This window comes from Eptatretus burgeri, chromosome 9 (genome assembly GCF_056783735.1).
Source record: "Eptatretus burgeri isolate ZD-2024b chromosome 9, Ebu_testis_v1, whole genome shotgun sequence".
NCBI classification, from domain to species: domain Eukaryota; kingdom Metazoa; phylum Chordata; class Myxini; order Myxiniformes; family Myxinidae; genus Eptatretus; species Eptatretus burgeri.
The window spans coordinates 44,828,330-44,854,607 of NC_140969.1; the positions used below are offsets into that span (position 1 = coordinate 44,828,330).

General features: G+C 43.9%; 1 protein-coding gene across 4 annotated transcripts in view; it reads left to right on the forward strand.

The window, feature by feature from the left end:
• The window catches only part of SRPK2 (SRSF protein kinase 2), a 115,797-nt gene that overhangs the window by 1,209 nt on the left and 88,310 nt on the right, over nt 1-26,278 (forward strand). For 3 of the 4 annotated variants that reach the window (XM_085894989.1, XM_085894987.1, XM_085894986.1), the window contains exons 3-5: nt 10,635-10,670; nt 18,966-19,069; nt 19,471-19,579. In XM_085894989.1, the coding sequence (XP_085751115.1) occupies nt 10,635-10,670; nt 18,966-19,069; nt 19,471-19,579 (249 nt within the window). The remainder of the gene's footprint in view (nt 1-10,634; nt 10,671-18,965; nt 19,070-19,470; nt 19,580-26,278) is intronic. The other variant, XM_085894988.1, reaches the window with a different exon arrangement.

Consider the following 26,278-nt stretch of genomic DNA (forward strand, 5'->3'; position numbering starts at 1 on the left):
TCCCTCTATCCCCCGCCCCCCCCCCCCAAAAAAAAATCCTGTTGTAACGTTTTAACAATTAAATGTGTAATAAATATGACTGATTCAGCCGAACCTTGGTCCACAGCTTTGGTGTGTGTGTGATGAGGACCTCTTGATTCGTTTTTGGTAAAGATCTGGATCCGTGTTGATTACAGCGCAGCTACATCGCACTGTTATATAATTGGCTATTCTCTCCTGTGTCTTCTGTCACACTTATGGCCGCGTACGTCCCTTTGATCTGAGGGCTATAAATAGAAATTTGTCCAACGTCACAACTCTTCCCATCATGCATGCTAATTCACCATGGTCTACATTTAAATTTTATAACTGCAAAATTGTTTCATCATTCTTAACCTTTTACTGCCCCCAGCCGTGTGATATCGAAGTATTCGCTTCTTGTTTTCTCTCTTCTCTGCACAAAATATCCTTATCCAATTGACACAAAATTTTCTCCAGAGGTGTGACTACTCATGTGGAGTGTTTTAATGATTATGATGTCATAAGTCATGTGGTGTGGCATCCATGTTGGAAAAAAGGAAAAAGTTTGGAGCTCTGTATCTCCGATACCGCACCATGGAAATATAATTGAAACTTGGCACATGTGAAGTACTCCCCATGGGAAACGAGTGATTACAATATATATATATATATATATATATATATATATATATATATATATATATATATATATATATATATATATATATTTTGATGCCATTCATGGCTTCGTTATGATGTCATGATTGCATACGACGAATGCTTTATCCGATCAGTGAAAATTTAAGGATAATCTAGGGCTATATTGAATGGGGGTTGAAAAATTGATGTCACCAGTCACGTGGTTTGGCAGCCATATTGATGTTAACATAAAAACCTTCAAAATCATTTTCTTAAACGGCTGAACAGATCGCGGCAAAACTTTACAGGTATGATCGCTTATCCTTGAGGAACAAAAAGTTTTCCACATATGATGTCATATGTCACATGGTTTGGCAGCTATGATGTATATATACATATGTATATATTTTGAAAAACTTATTCTCCAGAAAGACTTGACAAATCCGAGGAAAACTTCACCCACATGTTCCCCAAGCATTGGGGCTACCAGGTGTTTGAATAATTGATAGCTCACTTGGTCTGGCAGCCATATTGGATTGAACGAATATCTTAAAATATATTAATTTCTTTTGAACCGCTTCATCGATCGATGTAAAAGATCACAAGTATGATCAAGTAGTAATGGGGAATACTTTTTAAATTTCAACCTGATCGTACACATGGTCTGGCAGCCAGAATTATTTCATATTGTTGTGAATCGGATCCGAGTAATGCACACAACATTCAGGTCCTCAGACCGTTATTTCCATAAATGCATGTTCAGAATAGACCCACCCCCTTGTCTGGTGGGATTATAACTCTTTGATGCATTGGAGAAGGGTAGAGAACAGGTTCCTTTTCTTTCCTATGGGATAACCTTTTCCTCTTTACATGACGTATGATTTTACGTCAGTTTTCATTTCTGCGTGAGCGATATTCACCGTTCGTGCACACGATAAGATAACCGTTGCACCCAACGGATACTCGTTCTTTTCTCTTTCCGTCAAGACACATTGGCTTGCAAATACACTATTTACTTGCACATTTTATTATGGTTATCATTTTTACATTGAACTTGCAGGATATTTGAGTCATTAACACATCGCAAGCTTTTCCTGGACCGTTCATTCTGACGGTCAAACATGGCTGTGGTCTCGGATCATTTACTTCAGGACTCACCTTTTTTCCATCGACGTTTGACACCCCGTTCAGCAGTTCTGGGGACGCTAACTGTCTCTTATTCGCATCGGGCTGAACAAAGAGGTGATCATTGCCCGTTGACGTTTTGTGAGTACTTCATGTTTTCGCTCGGTTGTTCTGGAAAATGGCTGCTTTCTGGCGTTCGTCCAGCATCCCGAACATGGCGTCGTAAGCCAGGACTGTGTTAATTGGGAGTTGCATATCGTTCGATGGTTAGGAGAGAATGGCCACGAGAATGGACAGGTGGACGTCCCGAGCAGCGATGCGCCAATAGGCAAGCTGGATTTGGCTGAAGTCGTGCTTGAGGCTGCACCTGCACAGGTCGCATATAAAATGGACAGCAGCACTGCCTTGCTGACGGCTCCTAACGGTTGGGTACAGCAGCAATGGCAGTTGGTGACAGTTGGACTGTTCCTGCTCGGTACCCTGCTCTTGCTGTACCTGGTTCTTGGCGTACCTGCTTCCTGGGGGTGACGACATGTCATCGATTGGTGTTCGAGCCTGTTTGTGGTGGGTGCTGGCAGTGGAAACAAGCCAAGCTGTGCAGAGCTCATTTGGAGAGGAAGACCAAGGGATGCTCGCACATTTTGGTTTATTTTAGTGGACGCACGACGACTTCTGTCTTGGTAAGCCGAGACCGGATTTCTTTTCCCCCTGAATGGTCTGATGGGTACCCATATATCGTGTTTAATTGTCAAGGAAGGCATAGTGATAAGCATCTGCTTTTTCCATTTTTTTTAAATAATTGCTTGTTGAATCCTTTTTTGTTTGAGTTTTTTTGTTGATCGAACATTTGATTGATTTTAATTCATCCATTTAATTGACAAGGAAATAAAAATCCTTCAATTTATTTATTTTTCTTGATAATAAATCCCTTGTTGACGTTTCAACCTGTCCGTGATTGTCATTTCCTTCCATTGATCCAGCAATGTCCGAACCTCGATAGACTGGGAGATTATATTTCCCAAACTAATTAACTTGTCATCGTCGGCATGCACCAGTGAAAAACGCTCGGCCGCATTACTTAACATCTAATCAAGATAAGATTGGTGCATCGCCGAGGGCGCATTCCTTGATCAGGAGGCCACATGACCTCTAGTAAGTCGGTGGACACTGGAATTCTTGGTTAACTGATTGGCGTTTATGGTTGTTAAGCAACCCACTGCACCACAAAGTTAATTGTGAGCGGTGGTCCCAGGTCTGGTTCTTCTGAGGAGAAACGAGGATTAACCCCCTCATGATACACTCGGTTCCCATGGCCGTAACAATATTTTGAGTCTGGGTTCAGGGATTTAAATGAAACTTGGTACCTGTATGTATAATGATGTAATCGTGTGGGTGGAGGCATATCTTGCGACGTCAGAGAGTATATAGTTTTTGTTTTTTTTGTTATATATGCATGCTTTCGGCTTGTGGAAGACCTATGACAGAACAAAATGAGAACACAACAAAGAGAGGGGCAGGCGAAAGGGGAAAACACCAACAGCAGAGCAGAGGGAGAATGTAGATGGAGATGGACAAAGGGATGCAAGCAACGATGTGGGGTAAGGGAGAACGCAAAGCTTGGACAATATCGATGCCTAAGCAAAAATTTGGGAAGGAATGTGGGATGATTTAACGGGTGTGGAAAAGATCATAATTTTGGAAAGAGGCTGACTTGAGGTAGTGGTGAGAAACTGTCTTGTTGAAGAGTTAGAGGGAAGAATGAGATTGAAGAGAGAATGGAAGGTGGTTCCACAGGTGGGGGGAAAAAGGTGGGATTTAGGCAGTTTTATGAGGAGGGGGCTGCTGGTAGACCACCTGTGTCCTCCAGATACGTGGTGGGGGGGGGGTGGGACAAAGCATGGAGCGGAAATTCCAAAAAATGAGGCAGTAGAAGAACAGACGACCGACTTGTCGGTGATGGTGAAGTGATTGACCCATAGACTAGCTTCCTTGCGAGAGATTCCAATGATGTTGAAAGCGTTTTGTTTCCGCAGTTACAAGCTGAGCAAGTTGAGGCAGGGGTGCCAGCCCAGAGGGAAGAGCAGTACTCCATTGAACTGGGATGAAAGCCTTGTCGGTGGATAGGAGCTCAGGTGTGCGAAGGAAGGGCTTTGCATGACGGAGGATGCCCAATTGGCGACTGGTTTTGGAGGCCAATTTTGTAATGTGGCTTGCCCAAAAAAGATCATGACTGAGAGCGAGACCCAAGAGTTTGAGTGACTGAATTTCTTTTAGAGGGTTGTTGAGAAAGTAGATGGGAGGGTTTGCCACATGATCCTTTCAGAGAGTGATAGTGTGAGAATGATTTCTCAGCGTTGACATGTTCCAAATGTTTGACCAGTTTGTGTTTTTTGTCAAGGTCTGAGGAGAGGCTATTGTCTCTCTGAAGGATGTGGAAAGTAATGACAGAGGTAAGAATCATCAGCAAAGAGAAGGGATTTTCCAGAGGGTCAGAGAGATCATTGATGAAGATTTGTAATACGATGGGACTGAGGGCACTGTTTTGGGGCACTGCAGCTTTGACTTGTACATATAATATGATTTCCAGGTGCATTCAAGGTGGCTCTGCATGCTCATGTCTTGTCAAAGATTGTGCATTTTCGTTTTTTTGTGCAGCAGGCAGGGTTAGATCCAGGAATTGAAAGGACAGTCCTTATTTGGAAAAAAACAAACAAACAATTACTGCTTGGCATAGCATAACGAGGAATTCACCAATAGTCCTGGGTTCAAGGGGCCACCCATGTCCCTGAAAGCTCTGGGATCGTGGATAATCTTGGAAGCATTTGAGCTCATTTATTCATTCATTTATTTATTTAATGTTACGGCCACGTGTATGGAGTGTATTATGAGGGCGTTAATCCTCGTTTCTCCTCAGAAGAACTGGACCTGGGGCCACCGCTCACAATTAACTTTGTGGTGCGGTGGGTTGCTTAACAACCATGAACGCCAATCAGTTAACCACGAGTTTGTGTCCATCACCTAATTTGCCGTTTAACTTGAGGTCACGTGGCTTCCTGACCGGGGAACGTGCCCTCGGAGATGGACCAATCTTATCTTGATTAGATCTTGAGTAATGCGGCCGAGTGTTTACCGCTGGTACAAGCCAACGATGACCAGGTTAATTCGTTTGGGAATTATATCCCAGTCTATGTAGGTTTGGGTCTGTGTCAGGTCAGGTAAGATCTGTGACCTGCTACAGGTACCTTGTAAACCTGTACTAACCTGTTTCATGGTCGGGTTGTCGGCGACTAAACCATCTCCCCCACCAGGTTTTCTGGTGAGGAGGGTGTTTGGATATGGACACCCAGCACGATTAAAAACAAAACCTGTCAAAGGGCAGAGGAGCTCCTTGTGAGGCAACGGCCATCCATATCTAGTGCCGAACTGTGTCTGCGGACGTCGTCCTGCAGTTGGGTTACTTTTTTATTAGGAGGTTGGTGGCAGGATTTGCACTCCGGCCACCGTAAACCCCTTCATTCTGCAAAACACAAAAACGCAAAAAAAAAACAAACCTGAAAACCCACTCTGTGAGAGTACCTCCTGTGCAGCTTCCCTTCGCAGGGCAGCTCACCGGATGACGGGATTGGGGCAAAGCCATTGGGACCCCCAATCTTTGAAAGGAGGGAAACCACGGGGTAACATCCCTGGGTCAGATTGCGGGAGTGTGTCGGAGTGGTGTTGAGGTGTCGTCCACCAGACGGCGGTCTCCTTGGGTTAACCTGAGGTTGCCCCTTCGGGTGGGTGCCTGGACTGTCCTCTCTCCAAGAGAGGCTGATCACCTGTCTCTGTTATTATCTGAGCTCAAGCGTTTGGACATCGGTATTGCAGCAATCGCTGAGGTTCGGAGACCGGATTGTGGCGAGATAATTGTTTGTGGTTACACATACTATTGGTCTGGTCGCTCTGATGGTTACCAAACTCAAGGAGTTGCTGTCGCTGTGTCCAATAAGCTGACCCCAATGATAATTGAGGTAACACCTGTCAACGAGCAGATTATGAGAATAAGGATTCGTCACTCCTTACGTTTCATTTCCCTGGTCTCTGTCTATGCTCCGACTGAGGCGAGTGACCTCACCGTGAAGGATGCATTCTATGCCACGCTCGAGTTTATGGTTGATTAGTGCCCCAGATGAGATGCACTTCTAGTCTTGGGAGATTTCAATGCATCGACTGGAACTGATGGGGATGGTTATGAGACATGTGTTGGTCCCTATGGGTCAGGAACTATGAACCAGAGTAACACTAAGTTCCTTGACTTTGCAAGAAGTCATGGACTTAGGGTGGCTGGTTCATGGTTTCAGCACCCACAAGCTCATCGCTGGACTTGGTATTCCAACGCTGGCGGTGTGGCAAAGGAGATTGACCATGTCCTCGTTGACGGTCTCTGGAGGATGATCCAGAACTGCAGGGTCTACCGGAGTGCTCAGTTCCTCAATACTGACCACCGGCTTGTTGTAGCAACTCTAAAGCTGCACCTTGAATCCTGGAGAATCGTACCATCCCAGCCAAGGCTGGATGTTGGCAAGCTCAAGGATGAGAGAGTAGCTGAGGAGTTTGCGAACAGGCTGAGTGGACATTTGGGGTGTCTGGGTGCTTTGGGGGGTCCTGAGGAGTTGTGGAGTGCCTTCAGGACCACCGTCCTTGATGTTGCCGGTGGATGTCTTGGAACTCACCGGAGGGCAAAGAAGAATTTTGTCTCAAGGGACACTGGATACCATTCACCAGAGTCACAGGGCCAGGCTGAATGGCAGAGCTGAGCTGTTCAGGGAGCTGAGGTATAAAACTGTACGTGCACTAAGGGTGGACAAGGAGGCCTATGTGCGAGGTATCTGTGAGGGGGTAGAGCATCACCTATGGACAGGTGATTCTCGTCCCGCTTTCAGGGGAATTTGCGCATTGCGTTCATCCAAGCTCATCCCTCGGAGCACTGCAGTTAGAGCAGAGAGTGGTAAGCTCTTGACAGAGGTGTCTGAAGTGAAGGCCCGCTGGGCCAGTTATTTTGAGCGGTTGTACCAGGCTGATCCCCCAGCTGTCGAGTTGGACGTCAAGGGTGTTGCAATCCCTGTTGCTAACCCTCCAATCAACTGTGGTCCACCTTCGCTTGTGGAAACACGGGCTGCGGTGAACCGGTTGAAACGGGGTAAAGCTCCAGGGATCTGTGGCATCCATGCTGAACTTCTCAAGGCTGGTGGAAATGCTGCACTTGTGTCGTTGCATGCAGTTTTGTGCTCTGACTGAACACAGCCATCATCCCAACTGATTGGGAGAGGGGCCTTGTTGTCCCTATCTGGAAAGGGAAGGGTGATCGCCAAGACTGCAACAACTACCGAGGGGTGATGCTGCTCTCAGTGCCGGGCAAGGTCTTTGCTCAGATAATTCTTGATAGGGTTCGCCACCATCTGCTTGAGCACCAGCGTCCAGAGCAGTCGGGCTTTACACCAAAGAGGTCAACGATTGACCGTATCCTTGCCCTTCGTGTCCTCACCGAACGCAGACGAGAGTTTCGGCAGGGGCTGCTTGCAGCCTATGTTGATCTCTGTAAAGTGTTCGATTCAGTGAATCGGTATGTCCTCTGGAGGATTCTTGGTCTTCGTGGGGTGCCACCAAAACTGATCGATCTGATGTCTGAACTCTACTCTGGTACTGAGAGTGCTGTGAAGTGTGGTGGTACCATCTCTGACTCATTTCCAGTTGTTACTGGAGTTCGTCTGGTGTGTACTGGCCCCCACACTTTTCAGCACTTGTATGGTCTGGATTTTAGGGAGGATGTCGGAAAGATCAAGCTGCGGTGCATCGTTTGGGAATGTCAAGATCTCGGACCTTGATTTCGCAGATGATGCAGTCATCTTTGCGGAGACTTTACATATCCTTTTAGGGGCCCTCGAGGTGCTGAATGAGGAGTCTGAGCCGCTGGGATTGCGGGTTTCTTGGGTCAAAACTAAGATCCAGGCTTTCGGTGACATCTTGGATGCTGCTGTCCTGTCTGTGTCCGTTTGTGGTGAGGATGTTGAGGTTATGGAGAGATTCACTTACCTTGGCAGTGATATTCATGTCTCTGCTGACTGTGAGTCAGAGGTCAATAGATGTCTGGGTCGGGCTTGGGGAGTCTTGGATTCACTGGATCATGGGGTGTGGCGCGGCCGGTACCTGTGCGGGAGGACGAAAGTCCGAGTCTTCAGGTCCTTGGTGCTTCCAGTCTTGCTCTATGGATGCGAGACTTGGACTCTGGCCAAGGATCTGAGACGGAGACTTAATTCCTTTGGTAGCAGGTCTCTTCGGAGAATCCTTGGCTATCGCTGGTCATATTTTGTGTCCAACGAGCGGTTGCTGAGAGAGACTCGGATGAGATTTGTTACCTGCATGGTCCGTGAGCGTCAGTTACGGCTGTATGGACATGTGGCTCGTTTTCCTGACGCTGATCCTGCTCACCAGATTCTCTCAGCGAGGGAGTCTCGTGAGTGGAGGAGGCCAATGGGCACTGCAGGCTGGATGTTGGCAAGTTCAAGGATGAGAGAGTAGCTGATGAGGCATGACCACGTGCCTTGTGGTTGCAGCAGGTTGACCATCATCTCAAGGAGATGGGGATGGGCCTGGCATCTGTCTGGAGGAAGGCCAGACGGAGGCCACTGGAGTACCGGCGGAAAGTGGACGCAGCGACGCGCTGTTCTGGCACATGCTCCCATACCTGACCTGACAATGCTGGATCAATGGAAGGAAATGACAATCACGGACAGGTTGAAACGTCAACAAGGAATTTATTATATCGAAACAGATAAATTGAAGGGTTTTAAAATTTTCTTGTTCAGAAAATGGATGAATTCAAATCAAATGTTCAATCAACAAAATTATCTCAAAAAAATAAAGAATTTTCTCTATCGAGTGCAGCCTGTGGCTGCTGGTTGCATCATTGGTTGGGATGCCGTTGATGCAGTGCCCCTATTACCAGTACACTGGTGCTCATTTTGCCGACCTCGGAAGGATGACAGGCTGAGTCAACCTCTTGGTGTATATTAATTCAGCGGCCAACGGGGCTTGAACTCAGGACCCTAGGATCCCAAGCCGCCACCCTAACCACTGAGCCAACACCAGGCTTGATAAAGAATTCAACAAGCATTTATAGAAAAATGGACAAAGAGCATATGCTTATCACTATTCCTTATTTAACAATTAAACATGAGACATGGGTACCCATCAGATCATTCAGGGGGAAGAAGAAATCGTCGTGTGTCGATTTAAAATAACCCAAAATCTGTGAGCATGCCTTGATCTATCTCTCCAAATGAGTTCTCCACAATTTGGCTCGTTTCTGCTGCCAGCACCCTGCCTCGCCATGCACCCACCCGCAAACAGGCTCGAACACCAAACGACGTCACGTTGTCACCTCCAGGTAACGAGCAGAATCAGCAGGAACGGTCTGTCACCAACTGCCTTTGCTGCTGTCCCCAACCGTCAGGAACCGTCAGGAACTGTCAGGAGCTATCACCAATCGTCAGCAGGATCTCTCACCAACTCTCATCAGGTTCTCCCACCAAGTGTCACCGGGATCTTTGGACCTCTGTATCTCTGAAGTCGCTCCAAGGAAAAAATTGAAACTTGGCACATGGGAAGTACTCCTCATGGGGAATGTGATTTAATTTTTTTTTAATGATGTCATAATAGCATATGTAGAATGCTACATCTGATCAGTATGAAAAATTTTGAGGGTCATTTGTGGACAAAATGGTCCACTGAAAAAAATGACGTCATGTGATTTGCAGCCTCATTGTAATTTTTTTATTTTTTTTTAAACAACCTAAAATCCTCTCTGAAGTGGCTGAACAGATCGAGGTGAAACTTTACACGCCTATCCACGAAGAAAAGGTTCACACGTGATGTCATAGGTCACATGGTTTGGCAGCCATATTGGATTTATCCAAAAACCTATAAAATAATCTCCAGAACTGCTGGACAGATCGATGGGAAAGTTCACAGAAATGTTCCCCAAGCCTTGTGTGTACAAGTTTTTAAAGGAATAATTGATAGGTCACATGGTTTGTCAGCCATATTGGATTGAAGAAAAATATTAAATAATGTTTTCTTTGGAACTGCTTAATCAATTGACATGAAACTTTCAAATTATGATCTAGTATCGATGGGGAATACATGCTTTAAATTTCAACTTGATCGGACACAATGTCTGGCAGCCAAAATTATTTAATTTGTTTAATCTGGGTTCGTTTTTATTATTATTATTATTGTTATTATTTTGATTTTTTTTTTTTGAAAAAGGCTGACTTGGCTGTGCCTGGATGGGTTTGAGGGTAGAGGAGTAGCAGCTGAAATGTGAATCGTATCCAGGTTCCTCCTGATGACTTTATCTTTGCTTTTTGCTTGTTTGGGTTCCTTCTGATGACTCCAATGCAGGCTATACCTTCCATTTGATTTGAATTTATTTTAATGCCATTCTAAATTCAATTGAATAATGATTTAAAACATTATGGGTCAGGGTCAGGTGTCCAATCAAAGCGGGACGTCTTGGTACCCGGTCCTCACTGCCAGCAGTTTCAAGTGGCAGTTCTAATTATGTCTCTTAATTGTATAACACACCAGTACACAAAAGCCACACAAAACTAATTCTGGCAAGGGTCTGCAATCTCTGATTGCTCTTTCTAGTTGAATTTGTTTTTTGATATTCTGCGAAAACTTATTCATTTGATTTTACACGTGTCCGTTTTACAAACGCTGTGATGCTCTATATCTAACCTCGTGCTAGCTTTTGTATAATTTTTCTCTGCGTGAAGCATTCTGATTTTTTTTTGGGGGGGGTGGGGTGGAATGGTATGTCTCCCTAGAGTTATCCAAGGAGCTCCAGAACATGTGCACGAAAGGTAAGTCTTTCTCATTGTGTACAGAGAGCATTAGTGCTGATTAATATGAACTGGTGTCCTTCCATGAAATTTTTCGGCTTGAAATAAGTGATATCAAAGGTTGGGGAGGAAATGGGTAAAGAGTTGTGAATATTTACACGAAAGGAATGTGAGGATTGAATGCAGCTTGACAGATGAAGTTGATTGCATTGTTTATGTGGTTGACATGCCTTTGTACTTTAGAAAATATCACCGTGAGAACTTGTTCGGGCATTGACTTTGTAGTCGGCTTGTCCGGACATGGTACATGTTTCTTGGACATTAAATTTTGTGGGAGAATTTTTTGCTGTCGTTTTGATTCTACTAACTCTAAGTAACATGCCCAATTAATTTTATTTTATTTTTTCAGTGTAATATTGATCATTCAAATACATTTTGTGAATGTTTCATCGGTTGTGGATACAATTTAGCCTAAACCTAATTCCTTGCCCTCCAATTTGTTCCTTTCCAGTTTCTTGTTTTTCTCAAGTCCTTCATTAATTTTAGTTTGTATGATGAAACTATTGAAACTTTAAACAACTTGCCTCTTCACCAAGGAAAGCAAATAATAATCTATTCATATAACACCTTTTGCCTGTGTCTACAAGGTCCTAGGAGGAAAGGGGGATTGGATGGGGTGGGGTGAAATAGTGTTACGAATCTGGCAGCCATGAGCACACAACAGACAGGTTGTGCTATGATGTTGTGCAACAGACAGACCGTAGCTCAGTTATTTCGTTAAGTATATGTGTATAGTTAGAATCCACCCCGTATTTAATGGGTGATTTAAATGTTTGTGCGCTGCAGAGTTATTTTGATGGTCAGGGTTTTCTTTTAGATCTTCACTTTTACAACAACAACGCCTTCGCTCCATCCTGACGCCATAACGCTCACGGTGGGCGGAGTTCAATGAAGGACTTGGCATCTCTCTCGCCCAATCAGAGAGATGTGAGCGAGTTTGCCGTCGTTCAGCCAATGGGAGTCAACGCAGGACAATATTACTCTTCTTCCTGTTTGAGGGGCGGTCCGCCGTGATGCCTGCCGCGCCCCCCGGTCTAATCAGCGGACTTTGCGCCCCTTTTGGCCAATCACAGGGGCAACGAGCGGATCGCGTGCCAAAACCGTCCAGTAAGGGGTGGGGGGTTACGAGAGGGAGTCCCCTCCCTCCTGGACGGGGAGTGAATAATTGTTCGGCGCGATCCGACGGGAAGCAGTTGGAGTTGGGGTTTGCCTGCCGGATCATCTTGGATCGCTTCGCCTTGCCTGCTGGCGCTCGCTGCCTTGTCCGCCCTCATGCTGGTTGGCGTCCGTCCTTCATCCTCCGTCCCTGGTGCTTGGAGTGGCATCGTTGTTGCGGGTTTGAGTCCCGCCGAGCAACAACGTCGAAGACCACACGAGGTGGACAGGTCCAAGCTGGCTCTGGTCTCCAGCTCACCTTCCCTCGAGCTGGAAGCCTTCAATAAAGACCCTACGGGGTCCATTTCTGGGTATCTGTGTGTGTCCGTCGGCCCCGTCTATAAGTAGAATTGTTAAGTGCTTTTGTTGTACATTATTTGCCTTGCTTAGTCGTGATAACTCTGCTCTGTGTTCCCCTCCTGATTATTCTTCCCCTCATCCCCCAATTATTGAAAATAAATTCCCCTTTTTGTTGAATGCACCAGCTCGTCCTTGTCCTTTCTTCCATTGGTTTGCCGCGCTGCGAACGGGAATTAGGAGGCTTCATTGTTGCCGTAATCGTGCAATCGGCCCGGCAGGAATCTGGTACTCTCCGCTCGGGGTACGACTCGAATCCGGCTCTGTAACGGCCCGGATCGCGCAGATCCTGCCGAGGGTGAATTTCCCCAGTAATTTGGACGATGTGGGTATTTAGGTATATTGAAATTGGCAATTGACCCTATCCCACGTGGTCGACCTATTGGCGATCTTCGGTCCGATAAGGGACCCGTCACCTTTCGGATTTATCTGAAAGGTCTGACCTAAATTCTGGGTGTTCGGTTGAGCCGACTCTACTGCTCCCCCTAGCAGTCGTGCTCGCCGCTGAGACCCGGCACCACAACAATAGCAAATGGAGGTGCTGCCTGTTCGGCACTCAATCCACAATGCACATTTTGAAAAAAAAACATTGAACTGAATGGCTATTCCTCGCAGAACTGTCTCCGGAGATACCTCATCATAGTTTATTTATTTATTTTTAAATAATTTGGCAACCTCACCGATGACACCCTCCATGACTGGAAATGGTCCTGGTTGGGGTAGAGGCCACATGGCCTCACTAACTCCATGGTTAGTCAAGACTCGTGGAATATCAATAGCTTGAAAAGAGAAGCAAGGATAAAGGACAGTATTTTGCTGCACCTTTCTTTTCAACAATTTGCAAGTTAGAGGGATAATAAAATAACCTTGACACAGCCATTACTCTGCAGATGATGGTCCTGGTTTGCAAGTGCAGAGACCATCTCTTCAGTTGCACACTCAGGAGTCTGCCATTTTTTTTCTGTTTCTCTAAATCGAAGTGCGTTATTACATCGCGTGATATCATCTGGAAGTTTGTGCCCACTTGAAGCCCGGCAGATAGAAGTCAAAGCCACATGTTCTAGTTTCAGGAGGGAGAAGGTGCGGGTTTTTAAAGCAGCTCAGCCGATGTTAGAAGGGGACAAGAAAGATGAAGAGCAGAAAGTGAAGAAGTTTCATGTTTCGTGTTTCTAAGCCCACTACCTGAAAGCGTTGAGCATGCATCAAATTCGTGCCATTCCGAATGTTCCATGGTGAACATGGATGGAGCGTTGAGCGATAGTCTATATGCGTAATACCAATCCCGGAGTTCATTTGCAATTGTTTATACAGGACAATGGAAACATATTTACCTCCGCCACCCCGAGGTGGACAGATGTTGGGTATTCACCCCTATTTGTCTGTTTGTTACTTGCGAAGAAGATTTGCAAGTATATTGGTTGGTCTGGTCTGTTATTCTGTCTGTCTGTCTCTCTGTGTATGTCAATTGTCTACTGGTCACATTTTTTTACTCCAATCTTCACTGAACTTAATCACATGGCAGAGGTAGTCACAAGCAAGAAGCCGCTTGTATCTTTTAGGTCAATAGGTCCAAAGGTCAAGGTCATATCTTCAATTTTCATCCGATCAACTTGATACCTACATACAGTAAACCCTTAAATGTCACGGGAGGTTATGTTCCTGGAAAATTCCGCGATATACAAAACTGCGACAGTTAAAACGAATTTCCTATGAGAATGTTCCTGGGCTATGAGAAAACAGAGGAAGGTGGACGACAGCCAAAAATAAACGCATCAAAATTGAAATAAATATAAATTGACTTTACGATTGAAGGATGAAGTCTCCTGCACTGTGTTGAAGCAGATTAAACGTTCAAAGGCAGATTAAAGATGGCTTTTCCCTTCCGTAATTTGAACCGCTCGGGCCCCCTTGAGCCCTTGGGCCGCTCGGGTCCCCTTGGGCCGCTCGGGCCCCCTTGGGCCGCTCAGGGCCGCTCGGGCCCCCTTTGGGCCTTTGGACCGCTCAAACTGCTTTGGCATTTATTGGCAAGAGATTTGGGGATACCAGGCATCAAGATATCTTGATAGTCAGAAGATGTAGTACCTGGGTCGATTAATGGTGTGATAAATGGTCATCACGACAATGGGAGTATGCGTTGTCATAAACTTCAGAAGAGTCATCTTTAACGTCATGTGGACAGTAAGTAGATGCAGCCGATGCACCGCCTTCAAGCTTGTGCCCTTGTGCATGCTTGTGTTGGCATCATTCAAGGGGTGTGCGACCAACATTTTCATGTAACCCAAAACGGTACTACAAATTTTGGGCATGAAGTGTGGGCTAATGTGAAACTTCTGAAAGTGGGATATGTTTGAATCATGATTAGGCATATATTGGCTACACTTTAAACAATATTTCATCCTCTGCCAAGGAGTGGACCACAAGAATCAATTTGTGAAGGGATATGATGGGCAGGGCCTTTCGTCTACGTGGCTGAGAGTGAGACCCAAGAGTTTGAGTGACCAAACCTCTTTGAGTGTGTTGTTGAGAAAGTAGATGGGAGGGTTTGCGGTACGGTCCTTTCGGAGAGAGAGTGAGTGAGTGAGTGTGTGCGATTTCTCAGGATTGAAAGACTTATTCCAAGTGTTTGACCCGTTTGTGGGGTTTTTTTTAAGTCTGAGGAGAAGGGATCGGCTTTTGCTCGTCTGTCAGATGGATGAGGGATGTCACGGCAGGGTGGCGTCATCAGCAAAGAGGGAAAGAGGATTTTTCAGAGAGTCAATGAGATCATTGATGAAGATTAGGAATAAGTTGGGTCCAAGAACACTGCCTTGGGATACTCCAGCTTTGACAGGGAGAGGAGAAGAAAGGTTTGCATTTGGAGCCACATGTTGGTGTCTCGAGTGGAGGAAGTCGGTAATCCAAGAGTGGAGTTGGCCTTTGATTCCATAGGCAGACAATTTGGAGAGCAAGGCAAGACACAAGATTGTATCCAGAGAGACCATCCTGATCTCATGTCTGATGTTGAGGGACTGCACTATTGTTGGGAGAGTGGAAGCAACATGTCCAAGGTGGAGTGACCTCGTCTGAATCTGAATTGATGATCTGTGATGGTCGTTTGAGAAAAGGAATTATTTTATGTCAACTGCGATGATGGATTCCATGACCTTGCTGATGATTGGAAGTAAACTAATTGGTTTGTAGTTAAGGGGATCTGTTTTTGCACCTTCTTTTTTTCTGTAATGCTGTGATTTTGGTTGATTTTGAATCAGATTGGAAGATGACTGAGTGGAAATGACAGGGTGAAAAGGGCAAGAGCAGCAGAGCAGGTTTTTAGGCCAAGTGAGCTGATGCTGTCCAGTCCAGTAGCAGAGTTAGAGTCAGAGTCGAGGGTAACCAGAAACTTTTCCACCTTCTCAGGTGCAAAAGACACAGAATCCAGGAGCAGTGGAGTATAACTGGTCGGTGTCGATCCAGAAAGAGAGGGGTTAGGGACACAGGAATTTGAAGCAAACACAGAATCGAGACATTTGGCCTTCTCACGAGCGGAGTCGGCTGTGGTGCCATTTGAAATTGACAAGGCGCCACCGGGTTTTAGAGGAGGGGGGCAAGTTTGAAATTGGGATGTGTGAAATATATCACATTGATATGCAATCAACATTGGGGTATGCATGAAATATATAGCTTTTTTTGTTTTTATGGATGGGACCCCTGATTCATTCCCCAAGGAGTGGGGACTTTGGATCAGGGGTCAAACGGGGAAAAAAATATTTCAGACCGCCATATGACTGATTTTCAACATTTAGTGATGAAGTGTAAATTAAGGAAATGTCTCCATCTACAATCTATCCATAAAATTCAACATCATGAAAAGTGGAGGAAAATTATTCAAGTTGTGATTTAAAAAAAAAAAAGAAGTGTTTTTGTTAATTTGGTCACAATGCAAAAAATATTATGTCAGGTGCATAACTTTAAGGCAGGTACATTATTATGATGCAAGAACATATTGGAAGACCAAGTGGTGCTTGAGATTCCGCATTGGCAAAATTGAGCGAGCAAAAAGCTGGAATTTTTTTGTTTTTTAATCAGAACCTATATGGTGGTTTAGTACTCATAGCAGTCTAAGAAGCTTTGAGGTACCAGAAAAACTGGTGGCAGTAATTATAGAAACAAACCCTACAACAGGTACATAAGCTTCCCCTATCCTATAGTAATAATAAAATCCCCTTAATCATAAAAATAGTATTTGAATTCATCTTAATAGTGTACTGTCAGACCCCACTATTTGCGTGGGATACTTTCCTGGAAAATGCCTTGAATGTCGAATACACGAATGTCGGGGAATTGTTAAAATGGGAAAGGGGGGATTAGTTCCCGGCGGTTTGTGATTTATAAGGGAAAATCAAAAATCTTGTGAAAAACCACGAATGCGTGAAGCACAGGGCCGTGAATGTAGAAGCAGGTCACATTTTATCGACCGCAAACAAACCCTACAACAGGTACATAAGCTTCCCCTATCCTATAGTAATAATAAAATGTAATAAAACAATAATAATAAAATCCCCTGAATAATAAAAATAGTATTTGATTTCATCTTAATAGTGTACTGTCAGACCCCACGATTTGTGGGGGATACTTTCCTGGAAAATGTCTTGAATGTCGAATACACGAATGTCGGGGAATTGTTTAAATGGGAAAGGGGGAGTAGTTCCCGGCGGTTTGTGATTTATAAGGGAAAATCAAAAATCTTGTGAAAAACCACGAATGCGTGAAGCACAGGGCCGTGAATGTAGAAGCAGGTCACATTTTATCGACCGCAAACAAACCCTACAACAGGTACATAAGCTTCCCCTATCCTATAGTAATAATAAAATGTAATAAAACAATAATAATAAAATCCCCTGAATAATAAAAATAGTATTTGATTTCATCTTAATAGTGTACTGTCAGACCCCACGATTTGTGGAGGATACTTTCCTGGAAAATGTCTTGAATGTCGAATACACGAATGTCGGGGAATTGTTTAAATGGGAAAGGGGGAGTAGTTCCCGGCGGTTTGTGATTTATAAGGGAAAATCAAAAATCTTGTGAAAAACCACGAATGCGCGAAGCACAGGGCTGCGAATGTAGAAGCAGGTCACATTTTATCGACCGCAAATATGCAGGGTCCCAAAATCGTGGGATCCGACAGTATATAATGATATGACCATTTCATTGGTATATGATATATGATCTACGTAAAACGATTACATTTTAATCGTATATGATGAAAAAGTACATATGGGTTATTCCATGTCAAATCATCAAAGAATCTGCCGTCATCTCTCAGATTTTTGTAAAACTTTGGGAACCAATTGGGACCCATGAAAAATGGCAAAAACTCAAATATTGTTGCTAACAGCCTCTTGATTAGTGAGATACAGACTAACGAACTTTGGACTAATTAGCACGACGTCGCGAATTCAAATGGCCATATCTCTAAAAGTATAACACCTAGAGAGCTGGTTTTGGTGTCATTTTAAAGGTATTTTCATGCCCTATGAATTTGTCTGGGCAACATTTTCCTACCTCCAACCACAAAAAAGTTATCACAAAATATAAACTTCAATCGTGAATCCCCAAAAAATGTATCCTTCAAATTTCCTCAAATTCATCCCAGAGGTACCTTATGATGTCAAGAAGCTTCCACATAAGTTTTGTGATGGGCACTCCAATACTTTCTGAGATATGAGCAATAATGTACATGTACGTATGGCATATAGGTTCGAAAATCAGCATTTGTAATGTATTATACAATCATTCTAACCTAGCCATGACAGGGAACACAGGGAACGACCATCAATTGCTTTGAAGTATCATATACTTTCATTTTCAACTGGGCCTGAGGGGAAGAAACAAGTGCTGCTGTTGCTGCATTGAAGAGGAAATTGAAAGCCTAAGTCAGGTTAGTGAACACTGTGTACTTGAACTCACTTATTGATTGTATAATACATTACAAATGCTGATTTTCGAACCTATATGCCATGCGTACATGTACATTATTGCTCATATCTCAGAAACTATTGGAGTGCCCATCACAATTTATGTGGAAGCTTCTTGACATCATAAGGTACCTCTGGGATGAATATGAGGAAATTTGAAGGACACATTTTTTTTGGGATTCACGATTGAAGTTTATATTTTGTGATAACTTTTTTTGTGGTTGGAGGTAGGAAAATGTTGCCCAGACAAATTCATAGGGCATGAAAATACCTTTAAAATGACACCAAAACCAGCTCTCTAGGTGTTATACTTTTAGAGATACGGCCATTTGAATTCGCGATGTCGTGCTTATTAGTCCAAAGTTCGTTAGTCTGTATCTCACTAATTAAGAGGCTGTTAGCAAAAATATTTGAGTTCTTGCCGTTTTTCATGGGTCCCAATTGGTTCCCAAAGTTTTACAAAAATCTGAGAGATGACGGCAGATTCTTTGATTTGACATGGAATGACCCATATGCCATTTGCCAATGTGTTCATGTGTTGCTGAACTTGAAGGGAGATTTTATGTTATTGTGTCTGTTTATTATGATACATTTTCAACATGGACTAGAGTATTGGCTGATGTACATGATTAAGATTTATGATGCAGTAAAAAAAATAATTACAATGCAATTGAATCCACCTTCCTTTCCTCACCTGACCAACCACACTCGGTGTGATGTTTCATTATTTCTTTTCTTTCTCCTTCAACCGCCAACGGCGTGTCTGCATTATTATGTCATTCTGCAGGCCAGAACCACCAACAGCAGAATCTCCAGAACCTGAGTCTGAGCCAGAGGAACTGGTGGGCTCTGATGATGAGGAGCAGGAAGATCCAGGTGATTACTGCAAGGGTAAGTCCTGGACACAGACATGAAGATTACAACAAAACGTCACATTCATGTAGGTCATTAAATATACAAGTTGAACTGTGAAAGGATTGAAAAAAATAAAATAAAATTTGACCGCTGAAAGAACGAGCTGCACGAGTGAAGCAGTTCTGATCAAATTGTTTCACAAGGTGCTCGATATCCCGAGTCACTTGCTTGTGTTTAAACCCCAAGGTATGTCGTTCCTAACCCTCATTCTTCTTCCAATCACAGTTCGTTTCTCCTCTGTCCCTTCTCCCCCTCCCCTAAAGATCATTTCTCCTATGCCTGCCATGTTCATATATAGTTCATCTGGTGGTTCACTTTTAATTACGAAGTATTGGGTGTGTTTTTCCTCAAGTCCATTGTGTGCGTTATATCGGCAGGAGGCTATCACCCAGTACGCATTGGAGACTTGTTCAATAACTGTTACCACGTGGTGCGAAAGCTTGGCTGGGGTCACTTTTCTACAGTCTGGCTCTGCTGGGACATGCAGTGAGTTTTATGGATGTGGAACTTTCATACTGGCTGCATTTTTCACATGCTTACAGCTTATTTCATGTTCAAGGAAAAAGGTTTACACAATGTATTAGCTCCTAAAAGAGTTATTTATAGTCTTTATGCTTTAAAAATTACTTCTAAAGCAAAATAAGAGAAGAAAAAGTCGGCCTCAACTTTTTGGGTCGCATTCTCCACCCATCAACAGCAGGAAGCAACTGGAACGAATGGGGTGCAGAGTTTATAAGAACTCCACATCCCCCTTTGGTTGGTTATTGTGTGTTGCTGATTGGCTGGTGTCATTTTTGTCATCATGGTTCATTGTCCTCGGTGTATTGATAGCTGTGATTGTAGGTGTCAGCTTGTTGATGAGGGAGAACGAGATGTGGCTTATGGGTAGCCTGTTTTTCTTGGGGGACCGTGTGATGTAAATCTCCATAGCTTCTCTGATTCTCCTTGTGTGCCAGTGACTCATGGATGTGAGAAGTTTGCAGTCTGAACATAGTATGTGATGATTATTGGTCTCTGCATGATTGACTGTTGCTGTTTTTTGGGGATTTTTTTTTCTCCTATTTGCCTTGTCTATTATGCGTTTCATGTTCTTACAGTCTGGTGGTGAAAGTCCTGCCAGTTTCACCAATGTAAACTTTTCCGCATTCACAAGGGATACAGTAAACACCTATATTGTGGTTCGGAGGTCTTCTGTCCTGATGTGTGTGAAGAATAGATTTGAGCTTGTGTCGAGCAATGGCGTACTGCTCTGTTGCCAGTCTTGAGAATGCATTGAATGTGGTGTGATGTACGTTCAACGAAGGGGAGAATAATATTGTCGTGGCAAAAATATTGGCACCTTTGCACTTTTTTCAAATAATGCACCATTTATTCCAGAAAATTGTTGAAATTAAAGAATCTTTTGGTATCCACAGACATGTATTCATTTGGTTTGCAGTGGAATAAAACAAAAAAACCTGAAAAAATTACTAAATCTTCGCTTATTCCACACAGAAGTGTTAAAATGGCACGGACAATATAATTGGCACCTTTTAGAAGTTCTTTGAAATAATTACATTTCAAGCAGGTGATTCTCCTTTACTTTGGAATTTAACTCACCTGTGGTGAGTTGCAGGTGCCAGCAACATGAAAAAAATCAATCATTCAACCAGTTTGAATCGAGAAAATAAGTCATTCTGCTGTTTTGTGTCACTGTGTCTCACAATTAGCATGGAGAAAAGAAAGAAAACCAAGAGAATTGTCTGAAGAGGTCAGACACAAGATTGTAGCCAAGCATGGAGAATCTCAAGGCTGCACGTCCATCTCCAGAGACCTTGATGTTCCTGTGTCCACCCTATGTAATGTTATCAGGAAGTTTAAGGCCTATGGCAATGTTGCCAACCCCCCTGGATGTGGCCGCAAGAGAAAACTTGATCGAAGATTACAGCGAAGGATTGTTCGAATGGTGGAGAAAACATCTCAATCAACTGCCATACAGATTCGAGCTGACCTTCAGACACAAGGTACTACAGTTTCAACTCGCACCATCCATCGCCAACTCAATGAAAGGGGTTCTATGATAGAAGACCCAGGAGGACCCCACTGCTTGGAGAGAAACAAAAGAAAGCCTGACTGGAGTTTGCCAAAACGCACCTGAACAAGCCAAACGCCTTCTGGGAGAATGTCCTGTGGACAGATGAGACCAAATTAGAGCTTTTTGGTAAAGCACATCTGTTTACAGAAAACAAAATGAAGCTTTCAAAGAAAAGAACACCTCTACAGTCAACCATGGAGGAGGTTCAGTGATGTTTTGAGGTTGCTGTGCTGCCTCTGGCACTGGGTGCCTTGAATGTGTGCATGGCATCATGAAATCAGAAGATTACCAAGGCATTATGGAGTGCAATGTTCAACCCAGTGTAAGAAAGCTGGGTCTCTGTCGAAGGTCATGGGTCTCATAGCAGGACAATGAACCCAAACACACTTCAAAAAGCACCCAGCAATGGTTCAAGACAAAACACCAGACTGTTCTGAAGTGACCAGCAATGAGTCCAGATCTAAATCCCATTGAACACCTGTGAGGAGATCTGAAAACAGCAGTTGGGAGAAGGCACCCTTCAAATCTGGGAGAACTGGAGCAGTTTGCACAATAAGAGTGGGCCAAACTGCCAGTGGAGTGGTGTAGGAAGTTCATTCATGGCCATAGGAAGCGCTTGACTGCAGTTATTTTGTCCAAAGGCTGTGCTACCAAATATTAAGTCGAGGGTGTCAATAATCTTGTCAATACCATTTATTTTTATTTTCTGATCTGAAAGGATATATTAAGTTATGAATCAAAAACAAAGGTTCTGTAATATCAACAATGAAATAATGAATTGTGGAGACCAAATACTGTTGTCAATTTCAACTTATTTTTGAGAAAATTGTGAGTTATTTGAAAAATGTGCAAGGGTGCCAATATTTTTGGCCATGACCCTACATGCTCTAGCTTCTGGTGTTTGATCACGAGCTTTTTGTGGTTTCTTGTTGATATTGTGGGCGGGGTAAGTGTTGAATTCAAGAGCTGTCTTGATGTGGCGCAGTTCACGATGTAGGTTATACTTGTCGCTGATATTGTCGGCGTGACAAATAAGAGTGCTCTTCACAGACTGGATAGTTGAAGGATGATGAAAATCGTAAACCTTTTACTTTATTGTTATTCCACCATGGAAACTTTGAAACGGCACTTATTTCATGTTGAATTTTACATCAGTTGTCACAACTGGCATTCTGGAAAGATGACAACTGTGACAGCTCTGGTTGCAGCAATTTGCTGGCAGAATAGCTTAGAGGTAGGCAAACTTGGCTCTGTGCTGTCTAACCGAGGTTTGAATCTCAGTCCAGCTATAAACTGTCTTTATGGTGGATCGGATAAGGCGTCAATGTGTGCGCCATCCCTCGGATGCATATTATAGACTGTCAAATTGGGGGGGGGGGGGGAATGAACAATGGAAGCATTTCATATTAATGGCAAGCACTCATTCTTACTGGACATATTTTGGTATGCGTCAATCCGAATCAAGTGTTTTCTTGACTCGATTTTGAGTTTTTATCCCTGCCGCGTGGCGGAAGGGGGATATTGTTGTCACCCAGGTCGTCCGGCTGTCCGTCCGTCCGTCCGTCCGTCCGTTAACATTTATAGCTGTGAGTGCGATAACTCATAAACTGTTCGCCATATCGATTTGAAATTTGAGTCACACATGTACCACCTGAAAAGGAAGAACTCTATTGATTTTGGGGGTGGCCAGATCCAAGATGGCCGACTGGGGTGGCCATCTTGAAAAAAAATTTTTTGAAATAAATGGAAAACCGCTTATCTGATTTCAATTATTTTTGGTTACTACTAACATGATGATTAAAGATTCCATCTTGCTGCAGAGAGTAACAAGAAAATGTTATCTAGGGTCCCAAAACACCCCACTCACTCGGATTCATTATTTTGCCGATGATATTTTGTGCTTGCTTTGCATGTCATTTTTACCAGACAGTTCCAAGCAATGTAGCCTATGTGTATGAGCCTCTCAACTCCAGAATCAGCTGTCATTATCTTTGTCTTTTACATAGCACTCTTTACTTCTCACAAAGCACACCCCATGGAATGACCTTTTCTTGCCTTTTTGTTGTGCACTTTCTACTCATTTTTGGTGAATGCAGAGAATCATAAATTGAAACTGCTGATAGATTTGCTCTGGCTTTCACAAATCCCTGTTTTTTGATGAGCAATTCAAGCAGGAAGGTCTCAACTTATGTTCTCTTACCTGCTTTATTTTGGAATCGCACTTTTTCATTGTACTCTCTAGCTCGTTGTTTACTGTGGTAGAATAAGCAAAAGGCCAGCAAAACTATTAAAGTGGACAGAAATATCTAACAAAGATTAATAAATAAATGCTTACAGAGCAGGGCACACAGTCGACCGAGACAAAATGTTGCAGCACAAGCTGATGCCAGTACTACTGTTACCAGCAAAAACCCATGGAAGTCTACACACTGCCAATAAATCACTGCTTGCCAATGTTTTCACCACTGATGTCACTACCCCGACAACTGTTTCTTTAAGTAGGACGACCGTCTTTGTCATTGATGGCTAGGCATTGGTGATGGCTCTGGGAAAGCCTCCAGCCAAAACAACATTTGGTGAATATGCAGAAGCATTTGCCAAAACGGAATGCAACATGGGAGAAGCCTATGGCTAGATTGATGCAGCATTTGGAAAGACTCCATCAAAGTGGGCATGATTGAAATGCAAACAAAGCTTTCAACCTGTGAGACGTCGTGTAGAAAGTCACATGGTACCGCTACCAGCAAACTGTTCAAACCTTATGGCACTGGAATAAAACTATGAAGATCTTGCCTTGTTTCTATCTGATCACCTTATTGAATACAGCCCAGCAAACAAAATTGTTGTCTCTGGAAGATTTTCAGAACCTACAACGGTGAAGACTTCAGACCCGGAGCTTAATGTGACAGCACTTGAATTGGATCACGACGAGGCTGACACCAGTCTTGTACTCCACTGCCGTCATGCCATTGTGGACTCGACTCGACGTGCTGTTGCTGGCCTATGACAAAATGCCATGTTCATATTTGTGGATGAAATCTGGCACTGCTATTACCCCCCCAATTTATTCCAGTGCGTCATGTTCGAAAGCACTTGACAGCCACTCGAGTTGACGCGCTACTTGGCTTTCATTCCTGTGACAGTGTCTCAATTCTTTCGTCAGAGCAAGTCAACTGCTTATCCAGTGTTCAAGGAACACCATAACCTGTTGGACAGTCTAGGCAAAGGTGAAATTACCAATGACATCATCAAATCTTCTGAGATTTTAATCTGCAAAGTGTATGGAGTACCAGATGTAGACAGTTGTGACGAGGCATGAGTCAAGTTGTTCCATATGGGATGATCTCAAACTCTACTGCCAATATCTGATGCAGCACGATTCCACATTATGCGTGCACACTACCAAGCAAGTATCGAACCAATTCCACTCTCTCCATCCATGTCTCCCATGTGTTACATCCATGGGCTGAACCCACAAAGATGAGAAGCTGGTGCCATGCTTACTCTCCCTCCCTCCCTCCAAATCCTTAAGCATGTTCAGAGATCATGTCATGTGGGTGCACCAATGGCAGCCTGAGTATGCATTGCAACTGCAGACTGAGATTAGCATGTAACGAAAGTTGCAGATGTCATAGCCAAGACAGCATAACGTATGTCAGAACATTTTGGAGAGCTGATATTATACGTAATTTATCTGAAATGTTTAGCTTCTTATTTGGGGGAATGTAGGAGGCTGATTTACTTTTGTCTTGTTTGCTGTTGAGGAATTGAAGCAAAAAGCCTTATGTCTTATATTGCCAATCATTAAGTACTGCCTCAGTTGTCATTTTGAATTGTAGCAGACATTGGGTTAATACATATTCTAAACGTCAGTCTGTTGTGTATTGTAGTTGAATTCTCAAGCCAGTGAAGCCTTCAAAGAAAAGAACACCTTCCCTACAGTCAAACATGGAGGAGGTTCAGCGATCTTTTGGGGTTGCTGTGCTGCCTCTGCCACTGGGTGCCTTGAATGTGTGCATGGCATCATGAAATCATGAGATTACCAAGGCATTTTGGAGTGCGATGTTCAACCTCGTGTCAGAAAACGGTCTTTTTTATCTTTTCCTTTTCGCCTGTCAAAGTGGAGAGCTTGCTGTCAAACCTCGACTCAGATTCTGCAACCGATCCAGATGGCATCAGCCCATGTGTCCTAAAAACCTGCTCCTCTGCTCTTGCTCACCCTCTCTCTGTTCTATCCACCCTCTCATTTGCTCAAGGTCATCTGCCATCTGCTTGGAAATCAGCAAACATTTCTGCTCTGCATAAAAAAGGTGCAAAAACAGATCCCTGCAACTCCAGACCAATCAGCCTTCTCCCAATCATCAGCAAGGTTATGGAATCCATCATCGCTTCAGACATTAAGTCCTTCCTCTTCTCCAATGGCTTGATTTCCGATCATCAATTTGATTTCAGACCAGGTCACTCTATCACGGATATGCTGCTTCTGCTCTCATAACAATGGATGGAGGTACTCAATGCCAGACATGAAATCGGAGCCACATCCCCAGACATATCACATGCTGTCGATACGGTCTGGCACCCTGCCCTGCTCACCAAACTCTCTTCTAATGGTATCCAAGGCCATCTCCACTTGCGGCTCACAGACTTCCTCTCCTGTCGCAGCCAACGTGTGGCTATAAATGGAGTTTTCTCATCCCCTCTTCCTGTGCAGGCTGGAGTTCCTCAAGGCAGTGTTCTGGGCCCTGTTCTTTTTCTGGTTTTCATCAATGATCTTTCTGACTCTCTGGAAAACCCTCTTTATCTCTTTGCTGATAACTCCACCCTCTGCCGTACCATCTGTCATCCCTCAGACCGGCAAGCAGCACCTTCTTCGCTCTCTGCAGGTCTGGATAAAATCACAAGCTGGTGCAACACGTGGAACATGTCTTTCAATCCTGACAAATCTCTCACACTCACTATGTCTCTCCGAAAGGATCATCTGGAACCCCCACCCCCATCTACTTTCTCAACCATCCCCTTGAAGTCCTTTCATTCAACCTTCTGGGTCTCACTATCTGCCATGATCTTTTCTGGGAAAGCCACATTTCCTACCTGGGCATCCTCTGTCATGC